The sequence below is a fragment of the Condylura cristata genome, unplaced genomic scaffold (genome assembly GCF_000260355.1).
Source record: "Condylura cristata isolate star-nosed mole 26May11 unplaced genomic scaffold, ConCri1.0 scaffold00009, whole genome shotgun sequence".
NCBI classification, from domain to species: Eukaryota; Metazoa; Chordata; class Mammalia; order Eulipotyphla; family Talpidae; genus Condylura; species Condylura cristata.
The window spans coordinates 53,262,506-53,281,034 of NW_004567110.1; the positions used below are offsets into that span (position 1 = coordinate 53,262,506).

The 18,529-nt window shown below is 38.7% G+C and overlaps 1 protein-coding gene across 1 annotated transcript in view; it reads left to right on the forward strand.

The window, feature by feature from the left end:
* Window positions 1-18,529, forward strand: part of CA8 (carbonic anhydrase VIII) — a 91,044-nt gene that overhangs the window by 7,316 nt on the left and 65,199 nt on the right. Inside the window, exon 3 of the mRNA XM_012722833.1 lies at window positions 7,534-7,658. Coding sequence (XP_012578287.1) covers window positions 7,534-7,658 — 125 coding nt within the window. The remainder of the gene's footprint in view (window positions 1-7,533; window positions 7,659-18,529) is intronic.

Here is an 18,529-nt window from a genome sequence, read left to right on the forward strand (position 1 = left end):
CCCCGCCCAATGATTGAACTCGTGCTGCAGTGGCTGTGATAGCTTCATAGTGCTGTGCTTTAAACTGTTGTGCTACCAGGGAGGCCCCTCTTCATTCTTTTTTACCCTTAAAGGGATTTCTCAAGCTTTCTGCCTTGACCCCCTTATCTAATAGCTACATACACCCCATAAGCAATGTACCCTTACAGACTCTGTGCTACATTGTCCAGGGTTCTGTTTTCCAGTAAGAGTTTAGAAAGGACATTAAGTCATAGATTCACTGATGGATGAGCCTGGAGGGCAGCCACCCAGTCTCCCATTTCTAACAAGTGGCTGGGCAGCTTTACTTGAACAACCCAGGAAAGGAAAGTCATTGTTCACTTATCTAAGAAATCCAACTTGCTTCTGAGTAATTCCAAAGATCAAAAAGCCCTGGATACTCCTGAATACTTTATGATGGCGATCACATCACAAAGTTGCCATCTTTTCTTTCAGGCACATTTAATCTGTTCAGCTTTTCCCTTGTATAATATTCCTTTATTCATCAGTACTTATTTGTTGATCATGCACTCTAGGAATTACAAACATACATGTCTCTGAGAGCCAGGCAGGCATTATGAATGAGAGCAGCCAGTAGAGCAAAGCTTGTAAATAGCTACAGACCCTCTGTTTCACCTAGCACTGGGAGACAATAGGGATTGGGGGGGACTGTAGAAAATTGCAAGATATGGAGGACATGCCTAGTTTTATATATGTTTAGTGTGTCAGAAGAAGCTAGAGATGTATCTGTGACCTACACACACACATTTATTGGCTTTATCTGACCTACGAGGAACAATTGGTAATATTTGTTTTAGCTTAGGTAAGTATTATATGCTTTGAGTGAGAGAAATATAAATTAAATCTCAAGCTTGCTCTAAAGGAAATTACTATCACAGGTAGTGAAAGATAGTTATATAGGGAGAAGTCATTTTTGGCTTAAATAATTAGAGAAATATTTGTGAAAGGATTAATATTTGTCATGATTCTTGATGAGTGAATGATATTTGGATTGGAGAAATTTGGATGTGTTAAAAGAAAGGACAATATATAAAAAAAGGCATGGGTATGGGATGGCCTGGAGATAGTATAGGAACAGGTAAATCTTTAAATGAATTTGGAAAAAAAAAGTTCATTCATGTTAACAGAAAACACATGGAGAAGGTTTATTAGAGCAAATTCATGAAGCATCAAGAGTCAGGAATAATTTTTTTTTTCTTTTTCCCCTGTAGGATAAAGTTGCAATTAACATGTTGTTTTAGGGAAAAGGGCTTGGTTATATTGAGTAAGAAGAGGTCTGGGGAGACTGGGAGCCAAGTTGAAGGTTATTGCAAGAGAATCAAGGTATCAAAATGATAACTTTGTGTTTGCAGTGTTAGTGTGAAGGTGAGCTTGGTACGAGAGATTGCTGAGATGTCATCTGCAGAACTTCAGTGACTGGTTGTGTGAAATGGGAACAGAGGGATTCACCAGAGGAATGGGCTGGGGTGTTGCTTCTGTGACCAGACCACATTTTGGATCCTGTCACTTACTTTTAAGGTGGCACAGTGCCTCTAATGAAGAGCTGAGCCAGACATAGTATTCCAGGTGTGACCTGACCAGGACAGATGAATCAGTGTACTACAGGGATCTTAACATTTCAGTCTGCACAGACAAAACTAAAATTGAACACACTTACAGTGATATTAAGAGTAGCTTAATATCAGAATATAATTATAGATTTCTAGTCTGAGTGGTTTGATACTTAAGTCATGAAAAAATATGAGCCAGCAGACCATTCCATCTGACACCAAGCTGTGTGTTAAGGGTAATGACTTTTTTAATGGGCCTTGAATGTGGGAATAATTGCTATTCAGGATAGGTCATTTGTGCCATTCATTGTAACTTATTATGGAAACATTAATTAGAAAATTTTACATCTGGGTCTTTTATAATTCTCAACATAAATTTTAGGTTAGATTATTATTAATCATTCTTTTTTTCCCCAAAAACATGACAATATTTTATTGTACGTCTTAGCAAATCTTGTTGATGTAAAAATGAAGTTGTTAAATGTTTTAAAATTATTTTCTCTTAGAATTACATTCACTTTGTACTGTTTATATGAAATTTCAAGGATGAATATCTTTAATTGTATTTTTTTTCCCACCTAACTGGAGAAATGGAATTATTGGAAAGTAGTTGTATTTTACTTTGCTAATGTAGACCCAGTTCACTGAGGCCTCCTTTCCAAATGGTTGATATTATTACTGTCCTTAAAGGCTGAAAATATTTAATCTCTAATATGAAGAAAGTTTTAGGTTAAAAGCCAAAGATAGTAAAAAATACTGATCTTTATTTTGAAGACTTCAAATGTTAAAAAAAAAAAACCCAACTAATTAATATTATTCCTGGAATGTTTTATGAATACATTTGGGATTTTTTAAAAGTTAAACTGACTTTGTGAAATCTTTAAATGTCTTGAAAACAAACTATTTGTAGCTTTAGATCCTCCTGGGACACATCAGGAACCATTAGCTTTGGTCTCCTTCCATGCTGGACTTGAGTCTCCCAGCCTCTGTCTCTTGACCTGGTCATGTATGCCTGGGCTCTGACAGCAGCTTTCTAACAGATTGGGGCTGCCTTTTGCTGACTTACTGTCTATGCAGACATGGTAATAATATTTTTAAATGCAAAAATAGTAGTCCCCTGCTTTAAAACCAATAGTGATTTTTACTAGAATATACTATAGCCCCTAAGCATATGCTATAAGCTCTTCCCCAGTGGACACCCCTGGTTACTGCTGGTATCCTCGCACTGTACGTAAGATAACCTCCCTAGTGGCCTAGGGGTTAAGTCTCAGTGCTGTCACTGCTATAGCTAGAGTTTGATCCCTGGCCAGGGAGCTGACCCACATGGCACAGCAGACCTCTCCAGTCTTGTCAGCAGTGTGTTTCAGTAGATCCACATGTTCTGCTCCCCACTCTGTCTCTGGTGAATCCTGTCACCTCCCACACCTCTGGCCTACACCCCAGTTCTTCTACGCAAAAATAAAGGTTTTTTTTTTTTTTTTTTAATAAAGATCACCACCAGCTGTTTCATTTTTCTGAATCTTCTGCAACTTCCTTTGCTCAGAACATACTTTGCCTTAGCTTACTGCTTAAGACTCTACTATCATGTCCCTGGAGTTTCGAGGTTCCCTTTGTTTGGGTTTGGCCCTTACTGGATTTCCTCCTAGTACCGTGGATGCTTTACCGTACTGCTCCTGATGCATTCTATTTAAATCATTCAGTTTAGTTCCTGAAGCCATGACAGTGCCTGGCTAGCACTGACTGTATCTTTTTCTTGATGTACTCAGTGGTCAGCACAGGGCTGGGCATGGTGTCAGCCTCCATATGCATTAAACTCAAATGAAATGAGGCAGACAAAGCCTGATCAGTAGCCTTTGAACTGTCTTCAATTTTATTTTTAAAGCCAATGTTTACAGAAGCTTAGACTTAGGTAAATATGTGTACATATAATATGTCTTTATGGGGTGCTCAAATTTTGCAGAGGCTTCCAAAAGCAATTCTTTGTATATGCTATAATCACAATAGCCATGCCTATTAAAGAGAACTAAAGAAAATTAAGGCACTAGCAATGGCATTAGTTCATTTTATATTCTTGTCATAAGTTTGTTATTCTGTGGAAATGCAGCATGTCATCAGTAAGCACTTCATGCTATTTCATTGTACTTTTATTGAACATAATGACACCGCAACTAATGAACCTGTCATGTAGTGACAAAATACTGATGAACAAAATTGTATATTCATAAATAGACAAAGTAGCCAAAGTATATGCCTTTTGGTATGACTGGTTTCTTTATTAAAAAAAATAGCAAGCTGTAAAAGAGGAGAATAATGCCTTAACATTTGCTATTTATTTTTGGGTAAATTGATAAAACAGAGATTATTTTTATTATGTAAACACATTCCTAGAGGATGAATAGGTAATGCTTTTACCTGGCATCTCATAAAGTTCTGAATTCTGTATTTTATCATTTTTGTATGGCTCATTTCAGCTATGTGACTATGATATGGTTTAACTTTGGATTATTCGTGTGTAGCAAAAGTAAAGATATTCAGAGCTTTCAGAGCTTGATTCCTGACTGTATACTGCCTCTTTGTCACCTCTCCCAAGGGACCAGGCCTGAGCAAAGTCTTTTTCTTTTTCGTGTTCATTTTCAAGCAAATAAATGTTAAACCCCTGAGAACCTTGTTTAATTACAATGCTGTTGAACAAATGACATCACAGCTAACAGACTTGCCGTTTAGTGCGCTAATACACAACAAAATTTTCATCTCCATAAATGTATGAATATTTACCTTTCATCCTAATAAAATGTAAGATTGTTTTTCCAAAATCACTGTTTCTTAAGCACCCAATACACCTACCACAATGTAGGTGTTCAAAAATATTTGTTAAAATGATGAGTAAATGCACCTCTGGGGGCCTTGAACTTCTCCCTATCAAAACACAGACCCATGTAATTAGGTATATAGGGCATTTAAAGTATGTTCTAACTTCTAGTTCTTATTTTAAAGATTTATTTGTTTATGCATACAAGAACTGGCATGCAGGTCAGAGGTGGGGGGTGTCGAGAGGAGTCACCAGAGACAGAGTGGGGAGCAGAACAGGCAGATCTATTGCAATACACTGCTGAGGGGAGCAGCAGGTGAGACAGGAGAGGTCTGCTGTGCCATGTGGGTCACCTCCCTGGTGGGGGATCAAGCTTATATTGCAGTGGCTGCCTAAAACTTCATTGGGCTGTTTTTCCCCTTGTGCCACGAGGGAAGGCCTCTGTCTGCCAGTTTTTTAAACAAAGGATTATTCTTATTAATGTTAGGCTTCAACCAGGTAGGATGTGTTTTATTGAGACATGGGGGTCCCTTTTTGGACCCCTGAAATTGTAGCAGGGTGCTCTGCAGAAAAAAGGGAGGTTTTAGGGGTGACTCTCTCCATGTCCTTAACAAAATCACGGTAAAGATCAGTTGTATTACCCATTTTCATAAGAAAGTACCAATAGACTGCTCTGTACTAGTTTCAGAGCCCTGTGGGATGTGTGTGTGTGTGTGTGTGTGTGTGTGTGTGTGTGTGGTTAATTTACTGTACTCAAAGAGGTCTTTGGGGAAAGATATTTTTTAATCTTTCCCACTGTCCATAGACTTCATCTTATAGTATCTATTCGTATTTTAAAAGTAGAGTGTTACAGCCCTCGGGCAAGGACGTTGCTGTGCGTGTGAGGGGTGTGTTTTCTAGGTCTGCAGCAGTGAAGACAGTGCCAAGGCTTGGGAACAGGTCACTTTTAGTGAGTTCTCACCGTGTGCTCCTGATTGCAAAATACCGCTCAGGTGCAGGGTACAGCAATGGGGTTTACTAACACCTGGGAGCTTGGCAAAAGGAGAGTTTCTAAGGCCACAAATGGCCGACTCTCTTACCCCACATAGTCCCTGCAGTGGTCAGTATCCCAAAGAAAGTCTACTCATTAAAAATGACACTGTCCGGCCCTCCCTGGTGGCGCAGCGGGTTAAAGCACAGCACTGAGAAGCTAAAGCCACTTCCGCATGCGTTTGATTCCCACCTGCCCCGGAGGTGACCACCTGGTGCGGCAGACCTCTCCTGGCCTGCCTGCTTCTCCCCTCAGTAGTGTGCTTCATAGATCTGCCTGTTCTGCTCCCCACTCTGTCTCTGGTGAAGCCTTTGGCCTGTACCCCAGTTCTGCATGCACAAATAAATAAATCTTAAAAAAAAAATGACACTGACCCTTCCACTAGGGCCTGGAGCTGTGGTGTGCTGGCAGGTGGGGCATCCAGAGGTGTGGTGCCCGCAGCTGCCAGCAACACCATTTGAAGGCTGGGCCTATTTGAAATGCAGAGGCCACAGCACCAGAGTGCAGTGCTGGAAGATGAGAAGTGGCAGCCAGCTCTGAGAGGTAGCCCTCTTTATGAGCTAATAGCCTTTTGGAGACACTGAGCCCAGGCAAACGGGCACAGACTAATGGAGTCATTCAGTAGGTGATGTCAGAGGCAGGTCTGGAGGCAGGAGCAATGGGTAGGCTTCAGTTTGAAGCAAAGATAGAATGAGGAGGTTTTGGAGGTCTGCAAAGTTCTCTCCCAGAGGTTTACCAGTCTTCCTGATGAGTCTGTCTCAGTGTGAATCCCAAGGTCTGTATCTGAAGACCTGAATGAGTCCTAACTCTCTGGAACCTCAGCTTATAGCCCCTATCAAATCTGAACAGACCATTTACCCTCCTGTTTGGTGCTGGTTTAGCACCAACTTGGCCCATTTTAAAGTCAGATGTCATATTAGAAAGGAAACTCTAGGGCCCTCCTTGGTGGTGCAGTGGGTTGGAGCTCTGCACTGTAAAGCTAAGCCAAGCCAAGCCAAGCCAAGCCAAGCCAAGCCGTGGCAACTTCGATCTCTGCCCTGGAGGTGACCCACATGGTGCAGCAGACCTCTCCTGTCTCGCCCACTGCTCCCTTCAGTAGTATACTTTGTCAATCTGCCTGTTCTGCTCCCCATTTTGTCTGGTGAATTCCCTTGATGTCCCTGCACCTCTGGCTGTACCCCATTTTTGTATGTGTAAATAAATAAATCATTAAAAAAAAAAAGAAAGGAAACTGGTCTGTGCATCCAGATCTGACCTGTGGTGAGGTCTGGACAGGCTCCTTGCACAGGCTCTGTGCACTCAGGGAAGCCATGACCAGCCAGGGCCAGACACTGGCCCCTGAGTTAGGCCGATGTCACTGGAGCTGGGCCTGGATTACAGCCCATACATGCCAGCCCTCAAACTTATCGACTCCCCAAAGTAGTAGTGGTCACTTCTTTGGGACAAAGTTCTAGGTCAGATTGATACAAGAAAAATAGATTGGAGTCCACAGAAATAATGTTAATATTTTAGTGTTGTTACTATTTTATCACGATTTCCTTTTGTTTGTATTGTATGTGACACTGAGCAGCAAACTGCATTTTTGAAGTATGACTTCACTGTTGGCAAATCAAATTAGCTTAATAATAATTCTCCTTAAGGATAATTTTGTTAGCTATACCTATTCTTCTAAATTGAAAGCCTTTTTGGCACCAATGAATGATCTATAAATGTGTCTTAATTTATTGGTAGGTCTATAGGAAATGTTTAGCCAGTTGGAGATTCAAACTATATTCTTGTCTGCTGGTTAGCTAAGTGCTAAGGGAATACAGCTAGTGCATTTGTTTTCTTTGTTCCGATTCCTAAAACATACAAGAACCTAAAAAAGTACAACATTAGCAAATATTTCACAGTCGTTGAACTTCTGTATCTCATTGTCCAATTCAAGGATTTCAGCCAAACCTAGATAGTTAAAATTCATCTTGCAGTTGTGATATGCTTCTCATCTTGGCTTCATGAATTTAATCTATGGAACTCCTTAAAACTTTTTGGCCAGAGTTGTTTCCAATGTTGTGCTGATGAATCTGTTTGAGGTGTAATTCAATAGAATTTATTTTCTCTTTCAGTTCTATCAGGAGGTCCACTGCCTCAAGGGCATGAATTCGAGCTGTATGAAGTTAGATTTCATTGGGGAAGAGAAAACCAGCGTGGCTCTGAGCACACGGTTAATTTCAAAGCTTTCCCCATGGAGGTAAGAATAACCAAGACTCTCTAACTTAGTTGTTGATGTGACATACTCAGTGATTTATTGAGAATGTTTTAGTTTGTAAGTATTGATGACTAGCTCTTGAATTTTATCAACTTCTATTGAAATAAAAAGTGCTTAATGAAATGAGCTTGTGGCAGTAAATGAAACTGCCCATGAACTTTAATGAGTTTGGAGAGTGAACACGGGCTTTTGGCCACAATATTAATCTACTGTTATGTTTCATGCTAGTATCACTACTTTTGTAAAAATTTGGCTACCTCTTCCAATTCAGTAGGTTATTTTCATAGATGTTATGAATAGATGACAAGCTGAAAACAACTTTTGGAGAAGTCTCAAAAGTCATTAAAAGTCTAGTTTAGCACTGATTAAAATTGGTGGTCCCTCCCTGGTGGCACAGCAGGTTAAAGCATAGCACTAAGAAGCTAAAGCCACTCCAGCATGAGTTCGATCGCCACCCTGGAGCTGACCCACATGGCGTGGCAGAGTTCGATCGCCACCCTGGAGCTGACCCACATGGCGTGGCAGACCTCTCCTTATCTACCTGCTGCTCCCCTCAGCACTGTACTCCGTCGATCTGCCTGTTCTGCTTGCCACGCTGTCTCTGGTGAATCTTCTCACTATCCCTGCACCTCTGGCCTATACCTCAGTTCTGTACGCATAAATAAATAAATCTTTTTAAAAAATTGGTAGGCTGGTTTTATTCACCCCAGCAGCTAGAGAGGGCTACATTTTAACTTAGTTTTAAAGAAAGAGAGCTTTATAGAGAGCCATACTTTTGTCTGAAGTCATCAACCTCTAGTTGATATATCGTTTCTTCCATGGGCTGTTGCTGAGTCCCTTTCTTCAACAGAACTACTTTCTCCCTCTCTGTGTTCCCAGGGTACTTGGGTAGTTGATGTTGCTCTTACAGATTGTAACCTTCAGCATCTAAGGTGTTTTCTCATTGCCTTTGTGTTTCAATTATGACTGAAATATCTGTCCCCATCCCTCCCAAAAATCATAGGTTGAAATTTTATTGCTCAATGTGATGTGTTAGGAGTTGGGGCCTTTGGGAAAGTAGTTAGGCTTTCGTGAGGTCATAAAGGTGAAGTCTTCAAAAATGGATTTAGTGCCCTTCCAATAGTCCAGAGAGCACTTGCTTCTTGCTTCTTTCTGCTGTTGCCATGTGAGGATACAAAGTGATGACATCCTACAAGCCAGAAAGTGACTGTCACCAACAACAGATCTGCTGGCACTGTGATCTTGGACTTCCTTCTTCTGGAATTATAAAAAGAAAATGTTTGTTGTCTAAGGCTCCTGGTCTGTGGGAATTTGTGATAGCAGCGTGAGCTGCTCAGCCATCTCAGAATCTTCTCTCATTTTCCTTTTATCTTCTATCGTTTAGTTCACTGCTAGGTACATCAGAGAGTAGCAGTTATGAGGGTGGAGTTGAGGAGCTGTCTTGTGAATTTAGGCCTTGATTTTATGTCCTATAAGGAACAACAGGTGCAAATAGTCTGTTAGTTGCATGTAACAATGTTTTGGGAGCTGCTAGAATACCAGTCTTCTTTCTTTGTCGTTCCCAGCTACACATTTAATTATGGTGTTGCTCATGGCAAGATGCCATGTCCAGTTCCACCTCAGTAACTTGAAATCATATAATTTACATAAATTACATGTGCGTATATATATATGTATATAATATATATATATTTCATCCCTAGAAAATTAATATTCTATTAGGTACATAACATTTTGCTTAAAAAATGTAGATTCGTAGATTTCTAAAAAACCAATATGTGTGCAGAGTTTATAATGTCTCCATAGCCAGTATACCACCTTACTAGGTTAAGCACCTACTTTTGTCATGGGGCATCCAACACTCCTAAACTGAAAAGTAGTATCCTGTAATTTCTTTTCTTAAAATTACATGTATATTTTAAAAAATGATGTTCGAGGAAGTAGTTCTCACCACCTAATTATAATCATAAAAATACCTCATTTGGAAGCCATGAATATTTTCTTCATTAGAAAAGACTCAGTTTCTTTGAGGCCCTGATGGTTGGGTCTTCAAACATTGCCTTTTAGGGGTCTTCTCTTCAGTGCATGCAGATAACTGCTCACTTCCATGGCCTTAAAGCTGTTCTTCCCCAAGTCTATTTCACCTGTGGTTACTGTCCTGGCCTCACTTAACATGAAAAAGAAAAGTTCACACTAGAACACATTAACGAGGAGAGAGGAGAATAAAACCAGGCCAAACCATTTAAACCCGGTAGGTGAGGGAGGCCATAATGCGGGGCAGGACAGACTTGGATGGTCAGGTCCTCCTCTGGCCTCTTTCTGGCTTTGAAATATCACTTCATCATTTTATTGTAACCAGTCTTTAAAGGCACATTGTAAGTATAAAGAAGTTTAGGGAGAAGTGGGAATAACTGGGTAGGCAAAACCTTTTGGATGGGGATTCAGAGGCTTTGCTTATGACATAGAATTTACAGCCTGGAGAAGGTTAAACTAGATTGAGTTGGTGATGTGTGCTCTGCTCTGCAGCTGAACTGAATTTCTGGACCAAGCTTGGTCCTGTAACTTGGTTTAACTGCTCCAGTCCATTAAGCACAGGTAATAGTTTGATTTGAATAAAGATTAAATTTTGGTTGTGAGGCTTTGTTTCTGCAGAAATATTTATATTTAGGATAATGGAATTACTGACTATAACTTTTCCAAACTAGATGATGAATAATATTAGTATTCTTTGCTACCCCAGATTATCCCTGGCCTAATCCTAGAGAAAATACTTGAATTAGCCATCTGATGTTTATTTAGTGCTATGTCTATTGAGCGCATAATTACTCTCGCTGGGCAGAATTAGAGGGAGATATTTGCATGCTAGGGTTTTGTATTTTTAATGGAGGTTGTGAATATTGATTGGGGTTTTATGGAGGAGAGAGTGCACACCGTGTGGTAAAAAGAGGAGGTGGAACGTCATGTAGAATATTACAGGAGCTAGGATGAGATGCTAATGCAGAGATAGGTGGATTGCTTGCCCCTGATTGCTGTCCCTGAGCTCACCTTAAAGGCCTCCTGGAACACAAGGGCATCCGAGTAGTGATGACGGCTGTGAGTGGAGGGGACCAGGCACCCCTTTGGGTTTGTGATTTAAAATCTATTTTTTAGAACATGTTCCATATTTTACTTACATTTTTAAGACCTAATTTTAATCTCAAAATCATTCATACACATATATTTCCATTATGTTGATTTCACTTAAATGTTGATGTAGTCTGTTAAATAAACGCTGTAAACAAATATTTATCATGTCTCTTACCTGTGACATATAGAAGTGTCTTATAACGGAAATTCATCAACCTCCCTTCTTGACCTTTTAAAATTATGAAGGGGGAAAAAAAAACACTGAAATATATTTGCTATTACTAGTAGCTAGCACCCACATTAAACAATTGACCCTATTTGTAACTTAACAAGTCAAACTGCTGCTTTCTGCTCTTTCATTTAGCAAGATATTTCTCACCACGCTTTCATCTGCTCACCCTGGATTTTATCATGAAAACTCCAGGAATATGCTTAAAAAAAACCCATGGTGTGTATTTCCTTTCCTGCTGACTGAAAACAAAATGGGTGTGCATATATTACTACGTTCTTACAAATGTGGGTCAAGTCAATTGCTGGGATTCTTTTAAGGTGTAGATACTTTCATTGTGATATTTAATCAAGACAACAACGTGATTAGGAGGTTGTTGATTTTGAAGAAGCTGTAGATCCAAATTAATTTCTCTAGGCATGTTCTTCTGGTGGAAGCATCATATATTTTCTTTGGCTTCATTAGTAACCTTAGCTCTTGAAGTCTGACTTTTATGCTCTGTGACTTTTGCCATCTTACCTAACACTGGTTTAGTATATACATCTATCATTCCACTAGAATTAACTTACTCCATTTATGTTAGTTTTTGTTACAAATCTATTATAATCGATGGAGGAAATTCTTGAAAGATATTTAAGTTCACATTCAACTTTCAGACTGTATTATTCTGTTTTCATAATTTGTGGAAAACAGCATCTCCTTTGATTTTCAAGGTCTGCTAACTGTGGCTTCTATAGTAGTTGGTGGTTACTATTTACACACAAACCACTAGCATGACCAAGTTTTATTTTTTTCCAAATAAAAACATTTCTAATTCTCTGATCTCCCCATTTTGGGATCTTTAATGACCAAACGTTGGAAGGATAATTTGGAAGGTCTCAGAATAAAGCACCAGCCTCTAATTAAAAAGATTTGACTTTAAACGAGTTACATTCTTTCTCTTTTTCTCAATTCACTACAGGTGGATGGTAACTTCTTAAAAACAGGCATAGACCTTGCTTTCAGACCTCTAGGAGATCAGTGACTTTTTTGTCATTTGGGCCCAGTAGTTGATTTGAAATGAATTACCAAGGAAGAGGCATAGTCATATTGTAGGAAAGACCTTTATCTTAATTCATATTGTATTTATACAATATAAATTATATTTGAAGAATGGCTATTGCTCTGTGTACTCTGAGCTATGGCTCAGTGATAATTGAGCTATATACCAGCTGTTATGGAAAGCTGAGCGCATTAGGTAAGTAGAAAAAAAGTGATTTTTATTGTGCAGAGTTGGGTTCTTCAATTGTGAATACTCCAGGCCTAGGTTGCAAAATTTGCCAACCAAAATATTATGAAGAATGGTTGTCATAGCATCAATCCCAAACAGTACCTTTCCTTCTTCCCCCAAATGTCCTGGTTCTCCTTACAGCCTATATTTCTTTCTTTCTTTTTTAAACAGTAGGGTCTAATATTTAAGTGCTCTCAGAAAATACAGTGTGGTATTTTTGGCTGCTGTGTCCCAAGTTGTTTGCATATTCATCTGACCAAAAAGACATTTATTATTATTCACTTGTTTTTATTACTGTGAGGAGATCTAGGAAATGTTTGCCTGGTTAATAGTGAAATGGTGGTCTTTCCAAGTGATTTTGCTTCTATGGGTTTTTCAAGTAGAGTTGTGCTTGTGGATATAATAGAGACTTTCAAAGAAATGTAATAGAATGACTTTAGTGAGATAAACCATGATAAGAATGAGAACTATAAAATAGAAATCAAAGATAAATTATTTTTCTTATTTTTGAAAGAAGTTTAAAGCTTATCTGTTCCAAATTCTTGTTTAACGTTATGGATCACAGGGCAGTTTATAGGAAATGACAATGTGTGACCTAGAGGAAGAAGAGCGTATTCTAATTGATCAAATACTCAATTTAATAAAGCATTTTCCTATTGGTCTTGTAACATTTTCTCTAATGGGTATGATGAACGTGGAGCCCTTGTGAGAATCCACTCTGAGAAGTGGGTCATCCAGTCCCACTGGTTTGTGGATGTGCTCACCAACGTATGGGAGGACCGATTAGCTGAGAGTCCCACTCCTACGAAATTGTGGGTATGCACAACATACCCATAACACCTGTGAACCATTTCTTTCCCAAGAGTGCTTTTTGCTCACCTTCTAAAATGTGTTTTTACCAGGAACATCAACTCTAGTTTGAAATTTCATTTGTAAGAGTAGTTGGTACTTTGGGTTGAGGTTGCATTAGGAGAAAAAGAAAGCTTGCCATTAAGAGGAGTAAAGGCTGATACTAAAAGAACCAATTTGAAATTTGAGTGTTCCTCTTCCTTAGGAAGTATTATCATCATCTCTGGATGTTTTGATCAGAAAAAAGGAACATTTGTCTCCAAATATCATAACTAAAGTTACATAATTTGGTGTTCTGGAATCTTCTGCAGAGTTAGCAGATAGGAGATCATGGATAAATAATTAAAAGTATATGCCATTACCTCTTCAGGGGTCTTAATTATAAAAACTCTCTAACATCTTGGTTTTTAAAAAAAGGACAAATATTCTATTTTGATGAACACTTGCATGTTACTCCATAAAAATTCTGGTTCCTTTTTGATTCTGAATGATACATTTCATTTATTAAAATGTAGTTGGTGTAGAAAACACAGTTTACTGAATAGAAAATAAATTATAATGTTGAACAAACAGAAATGTTCTTTCAGCTATACCACATAATGTGGCAATCTATTTGCACCTAGAAATAAAAGTGTATGAGGTCAACTTGACCTTTGCATGGTCACTTTAAATCTATTTTTCATTTTGTATTTGAAAGTATTTTATTTAAAAGATAATTCTTTGCCATTGTTTGAAGATATGTAAGTTTCTTAGCAAAATAAATTTGAAACAAGTGTTTATATTATAGCTGATTTTCTGATGTAAGATAAGTTTGCAGAAAAAGTATTTCTTGGCAATTTGCTGTTCATATCGTAGCCTGAGTACTAGGGATGCAGCAAGTAATGAGTGCAATTGCCAACTCATGGAGTTTTTGCTACAGAACAGAAGTCCACCGTCTTCTGTGACTTGTCTCCACCGTCTTAATCTCTCTCTTTTTAAAATATTTATTTATTTATTCATACAGAACTGGAGTATAAGCCAGAGGTGCAGGGGCAGTTAAAGGATTCACCAGAGACAGAATGGGGATCAGAACAGACAGATAGACAAGTACACTGCTGAGGGAGCAGCGGGTGGGTCAGGAGAGGTCTGCCACACCATGTTGTCACCTCCGGGAATGGGATCAAACTCATGCTGAAGTGACTTTAGCTTCTTAGTGCTATGCTTTAACGCGTTGTGCCACCAGGGAGGGCCCTCCATCCTCTTTATTTCTAAATTACTAAGTTTTTAGAAGACATAATTGAGTTTCCATAGTATTGAAAATCTTATCTCATCTGTCCAATCTATACAATATGCAGATTCTGGCTATTAGAAGATCATTAAAGGAAGATTCTGAAGACACTTATTAGAATCTAGACATGTTGTGTGAGATGTAAATGAGTGTCAACTAAACAAAATATTTTTCAACTAATATATGAAAAACACTTAAATTTAACAGTTATACTGACTCTAGTAGTTATAAGCTAGGTTAACTTTGATCTTCTACAACAAAATTATAATCAGTGAGACAAAATGATTTTGATGCTGGTGAGTAGTTGAGAAGGTTCCAATTCTGGAAGCCAATAGAGAACAAGAACCTATCCTACTGTGTCCATTAACACAGGGATCAGATAGGAGGGAATTAGAATGTAGTAGATAAAATTAAGCTCCAGATCAGAGAAACCAGGATTTAAATCAGAGCTACAGAGCTTGTACCCTTAGACAAATAAGGGAACCTCTTCTAGCTTGATGTTCCTGTCTATAAAAAGGGCTAAAATTAGTAGTTTAGAGGTTGACAAAGTATTCAAAAACAGTATGTATTTCCTGATGTAAGGAAGAAATGGGTCATCAAATGGGATGATTGTGGGGCCCTCCCTGGTGACTCAGTGGGTTAGGATGCAACTCTGCAAGCTAGCCATAGCCGATTAAGTTCTACTTCAGTCTCCAGCCCCAGAGGTGATTAGTCATATGGCGGGGATCTGTCAGTGCCACGGCAGACCTCTCCTGTCTTGCCTGCTGCTCACCTCAGCAATGTACTTAAACGATCTGCCTGTTTTGCTCCCCACTGTCTCTGGTGAATCCTCTCACCACCCCTGCACCTCTGGCTTGTACCCCAGTTCTGTCTGCATAAATAAATAAATCTTAAAAAAAAAAAAGTGATGATTGTGGTTGAAAGGATGAAAAACTAGTAAAATATCCCAAGGGGAAATGCAAAAGCTTTCTTGTTACTATAAATAAGAAATGCAGTAAATATAAATGGAGAAATAAATTTGTGGTCTTTTTTTCTTCTTTCAAGCTCTTCTTCCTACTTTTCAGTAGAATTTATACAAGGCTGGTCATTATGATATTTTCTGGTCATTTTTCCTGACACATCTTTTTATGATTATTATATGTGCATATGCAGGAGAATTTGTATTATTGGCTTATTTGTAGTAAAAGTCAAATAAGTATTTCCTGGATCATATAACAGTAAGCATCTTACTGCTTCTGTTTATAGTATCTTATTGTTATAGTAGCAGCAAGTATTATTTCTCGAGTAAGGGAATAGTATGATCAAATTTCTAATTGAATAGAAGATTGTCAAGAGACTTTTTAACTCTAGAAGATCTTTTCTGTTTTTTTTTGTATGTTTAGAATTACAGCTTAAAATAGCAATGTGATAGTAATATAATCATGCTCTTGCTACTGCATTATGTGCTTGAACATTATATATATATATATCTGTATATATATATGTGTGTGTGTATATATATATATATAGATATCTATATATCTATATATCTATATATATTTAGCTTCTTAGGTTAGGACTCTACAACAAAATCTCATCATGGAATCCTGGAAAACATGCCATGAATCTTATGGGAAGCTGTTTTTTTTTTAATTTTTTAAAGTATTTTTATTTTTTTTTAAAGATTTATTTATTTGTGCGTACAGAACTGGGGTATTGGCCAGAGGCTCAGGGGTGGTGAGAGGCTTCACCAGAGACAGAGCGGGGAACAGAACAGGCAGATCGATGAAGTACACTGCTGAGGGGAGCAGCGGGCGGGTTAGGAGAGTCTGCCACGCCATGTGGTTACCTCCGGGGCAGGCGGGAATCGAACTCATGCGGAAGCGGCTTTAGATTCTCAGTGCTGTGCTTTAACCCGCTGCGCCACCAGGGAGGGCCGGGAAGCTGATTTTTTATGCTATGGTTCCCTAGGAGGCTACCTGCCTCGTTGATATACATTGTCAGTTAGGGAGAGCTGTGCTGTTATGCCAATTCACCACGGCATTTGCTGTCAGACTTCTGTGTAGTTGTGTAGCCTCAGTCCTTCACTGGTTTCTAAGGTAATACAGTTGCATCTACCCTTGTGAAAAGTAGGGAGAAGCTGTACAAATTTATGATACAATATTGGGGTTAACAGATATAGTGGTGGGGAATATTTTTAAACACAATCTGGTTTTCTCTTAACTTACTTTCTAAAAATATCTTAAGGGCATAATTAGTTGTACTGCGTGTAGATGTTTTAACTGAGACAAAATAGTTGTTTTCACTTTTTAAAAGCCTTGAAATGCATAGGAAAATTCCAGGTTTTAACTACTGAATATAACTCTTATGTATAGGAAGGAGAACACTTGTATTGGTGAAACCCTGACAAATGAAAGAAGGCTCATTTTTTTTTGTCAATTAATGTTTGTACTTGGGAATCAAAAGACAAGGACATTCATTAAACCTAGTAGTAGACATACCACTTAGAATCCCACATTAGAGTTTAATACTATCAATGTATTTAACTTCAGAGTTAATATATTTACCATAAATATTCCTTTGGAATAGGAAATTGGTGTGTTATTTGAGGAACTCCAAGAAAGATATCACTTCTTTCCAGTCTGAGTTGTGGACAAACTTGGAAATATGGTATTATTAGAGTCACCAGATAAGAACAAAACAAAACAAAAAACTGTCACTTTTATTGCAGATAAAGTACATGGACTATGTGGCTTAGTGCAGGAGGAAAGAGTCCAACAAACTCTGTTATAGGCAATGGAGGGGAGCAACATGAGGGAGTAGGAGGGGGCTTCAGGTAAGGTATATATTCTTGAGGGGGAGTTCCCAAACCAAAAGATGGGGGGGGGCGGGAGAGGGAGAGTTAAAGGGATGGAGAGGAAGGCCAGCTTTGTTGAGGGGAGTCCCTAAGAGCCGGGAACAAGGAAGAGGCATTTCCTGTTAATTAGTCTAAGTCTTCAAAATTCTTCTGCTTACCCTTTAAAATTTGGTGGCAGGAGACACTAACAAGAGACCAGCCAAATCTGGAAATCAGTAAAGGAATTCCTGTTTCCTTTCATTGCAAGCTTTTCTATTTTATCTGTGACTACATCATTTTGCTCACTGCTCCATTGTACATAAGATAGTCACACAATTTTCCATTTTCTTTTTTAAGATGTATTTATTTATGCATACAGAGCTGGGGTACAGACCAGAGGTGCAGGGGTGGTGAAAGGATTCACCAGAGTGGGGAGCAGAATAGCCAGATTGAGGAAGTACCCTACTGAGGGAAGCAGCAGACAAGGCAGGAGAGATCTGCCGCACCCTATGGGTCACCTCCCGGGCTGGTGATTGAACTGGTACTGAAGCAGTTGTGGCTAGCTTTGAAGTAGTGCTGCACTTTAGTCCATTGGGCCACAAAGGAGGGCCTGGTTTTCCATTTTCTAGGAGTTAGGGGTGGAGTTTGCAAGCAGTTTGAGGCATATGTAGGGTTAAACTTTTTTCTTTCCAGTTGGGTTTTTGCTCAATTTGCTATCTTAGCTTGGACCAATCATTGTTTAAACCATATATACAACCCAATATAGTTTATGGATATTTCATTTTTTAAAATTTATGACCTGGGTTCAGGGCTTAAATCATTAATCCAATCCTGAGTTTGGTTTGGAAGGACTGGAACTATTTTGCAATAATTTAAGAAATAATTTTTTCTTATTCATCTCCTGGTGGAGAACAAATAGAGATTTTATCAATGAGACATTTTTCCTAATTAACTTATCAGTCCTGAATTGTTTTAACTATGTTCTCAAGCTTGTTATTTTCTAACTGATCTAAAGCTTAACTGTATTAAATCGCTTGTCTATGTTTGGCCAGTGGCTTGAGTCCTAGTAGAATAAAGGCTGCACCACTAGGATTGTTTGTTACCCTCCCCTCAGCTCAGTTCTCCTGGGCTGCTTCCTTTGTAGCTCTTTCTGCTCCAGAGGTCATTTCCTCATAAGTAAGTGAAATGAAAGCTGTTACTGAATTTTGAGTCTGTTAGGAAGCAAGCAAGTGGAGTGGTATATGCTATTCCGTTAGTAAACACTTGCTAAGTGTCTGTATTTAAAGTCAAACCCTGT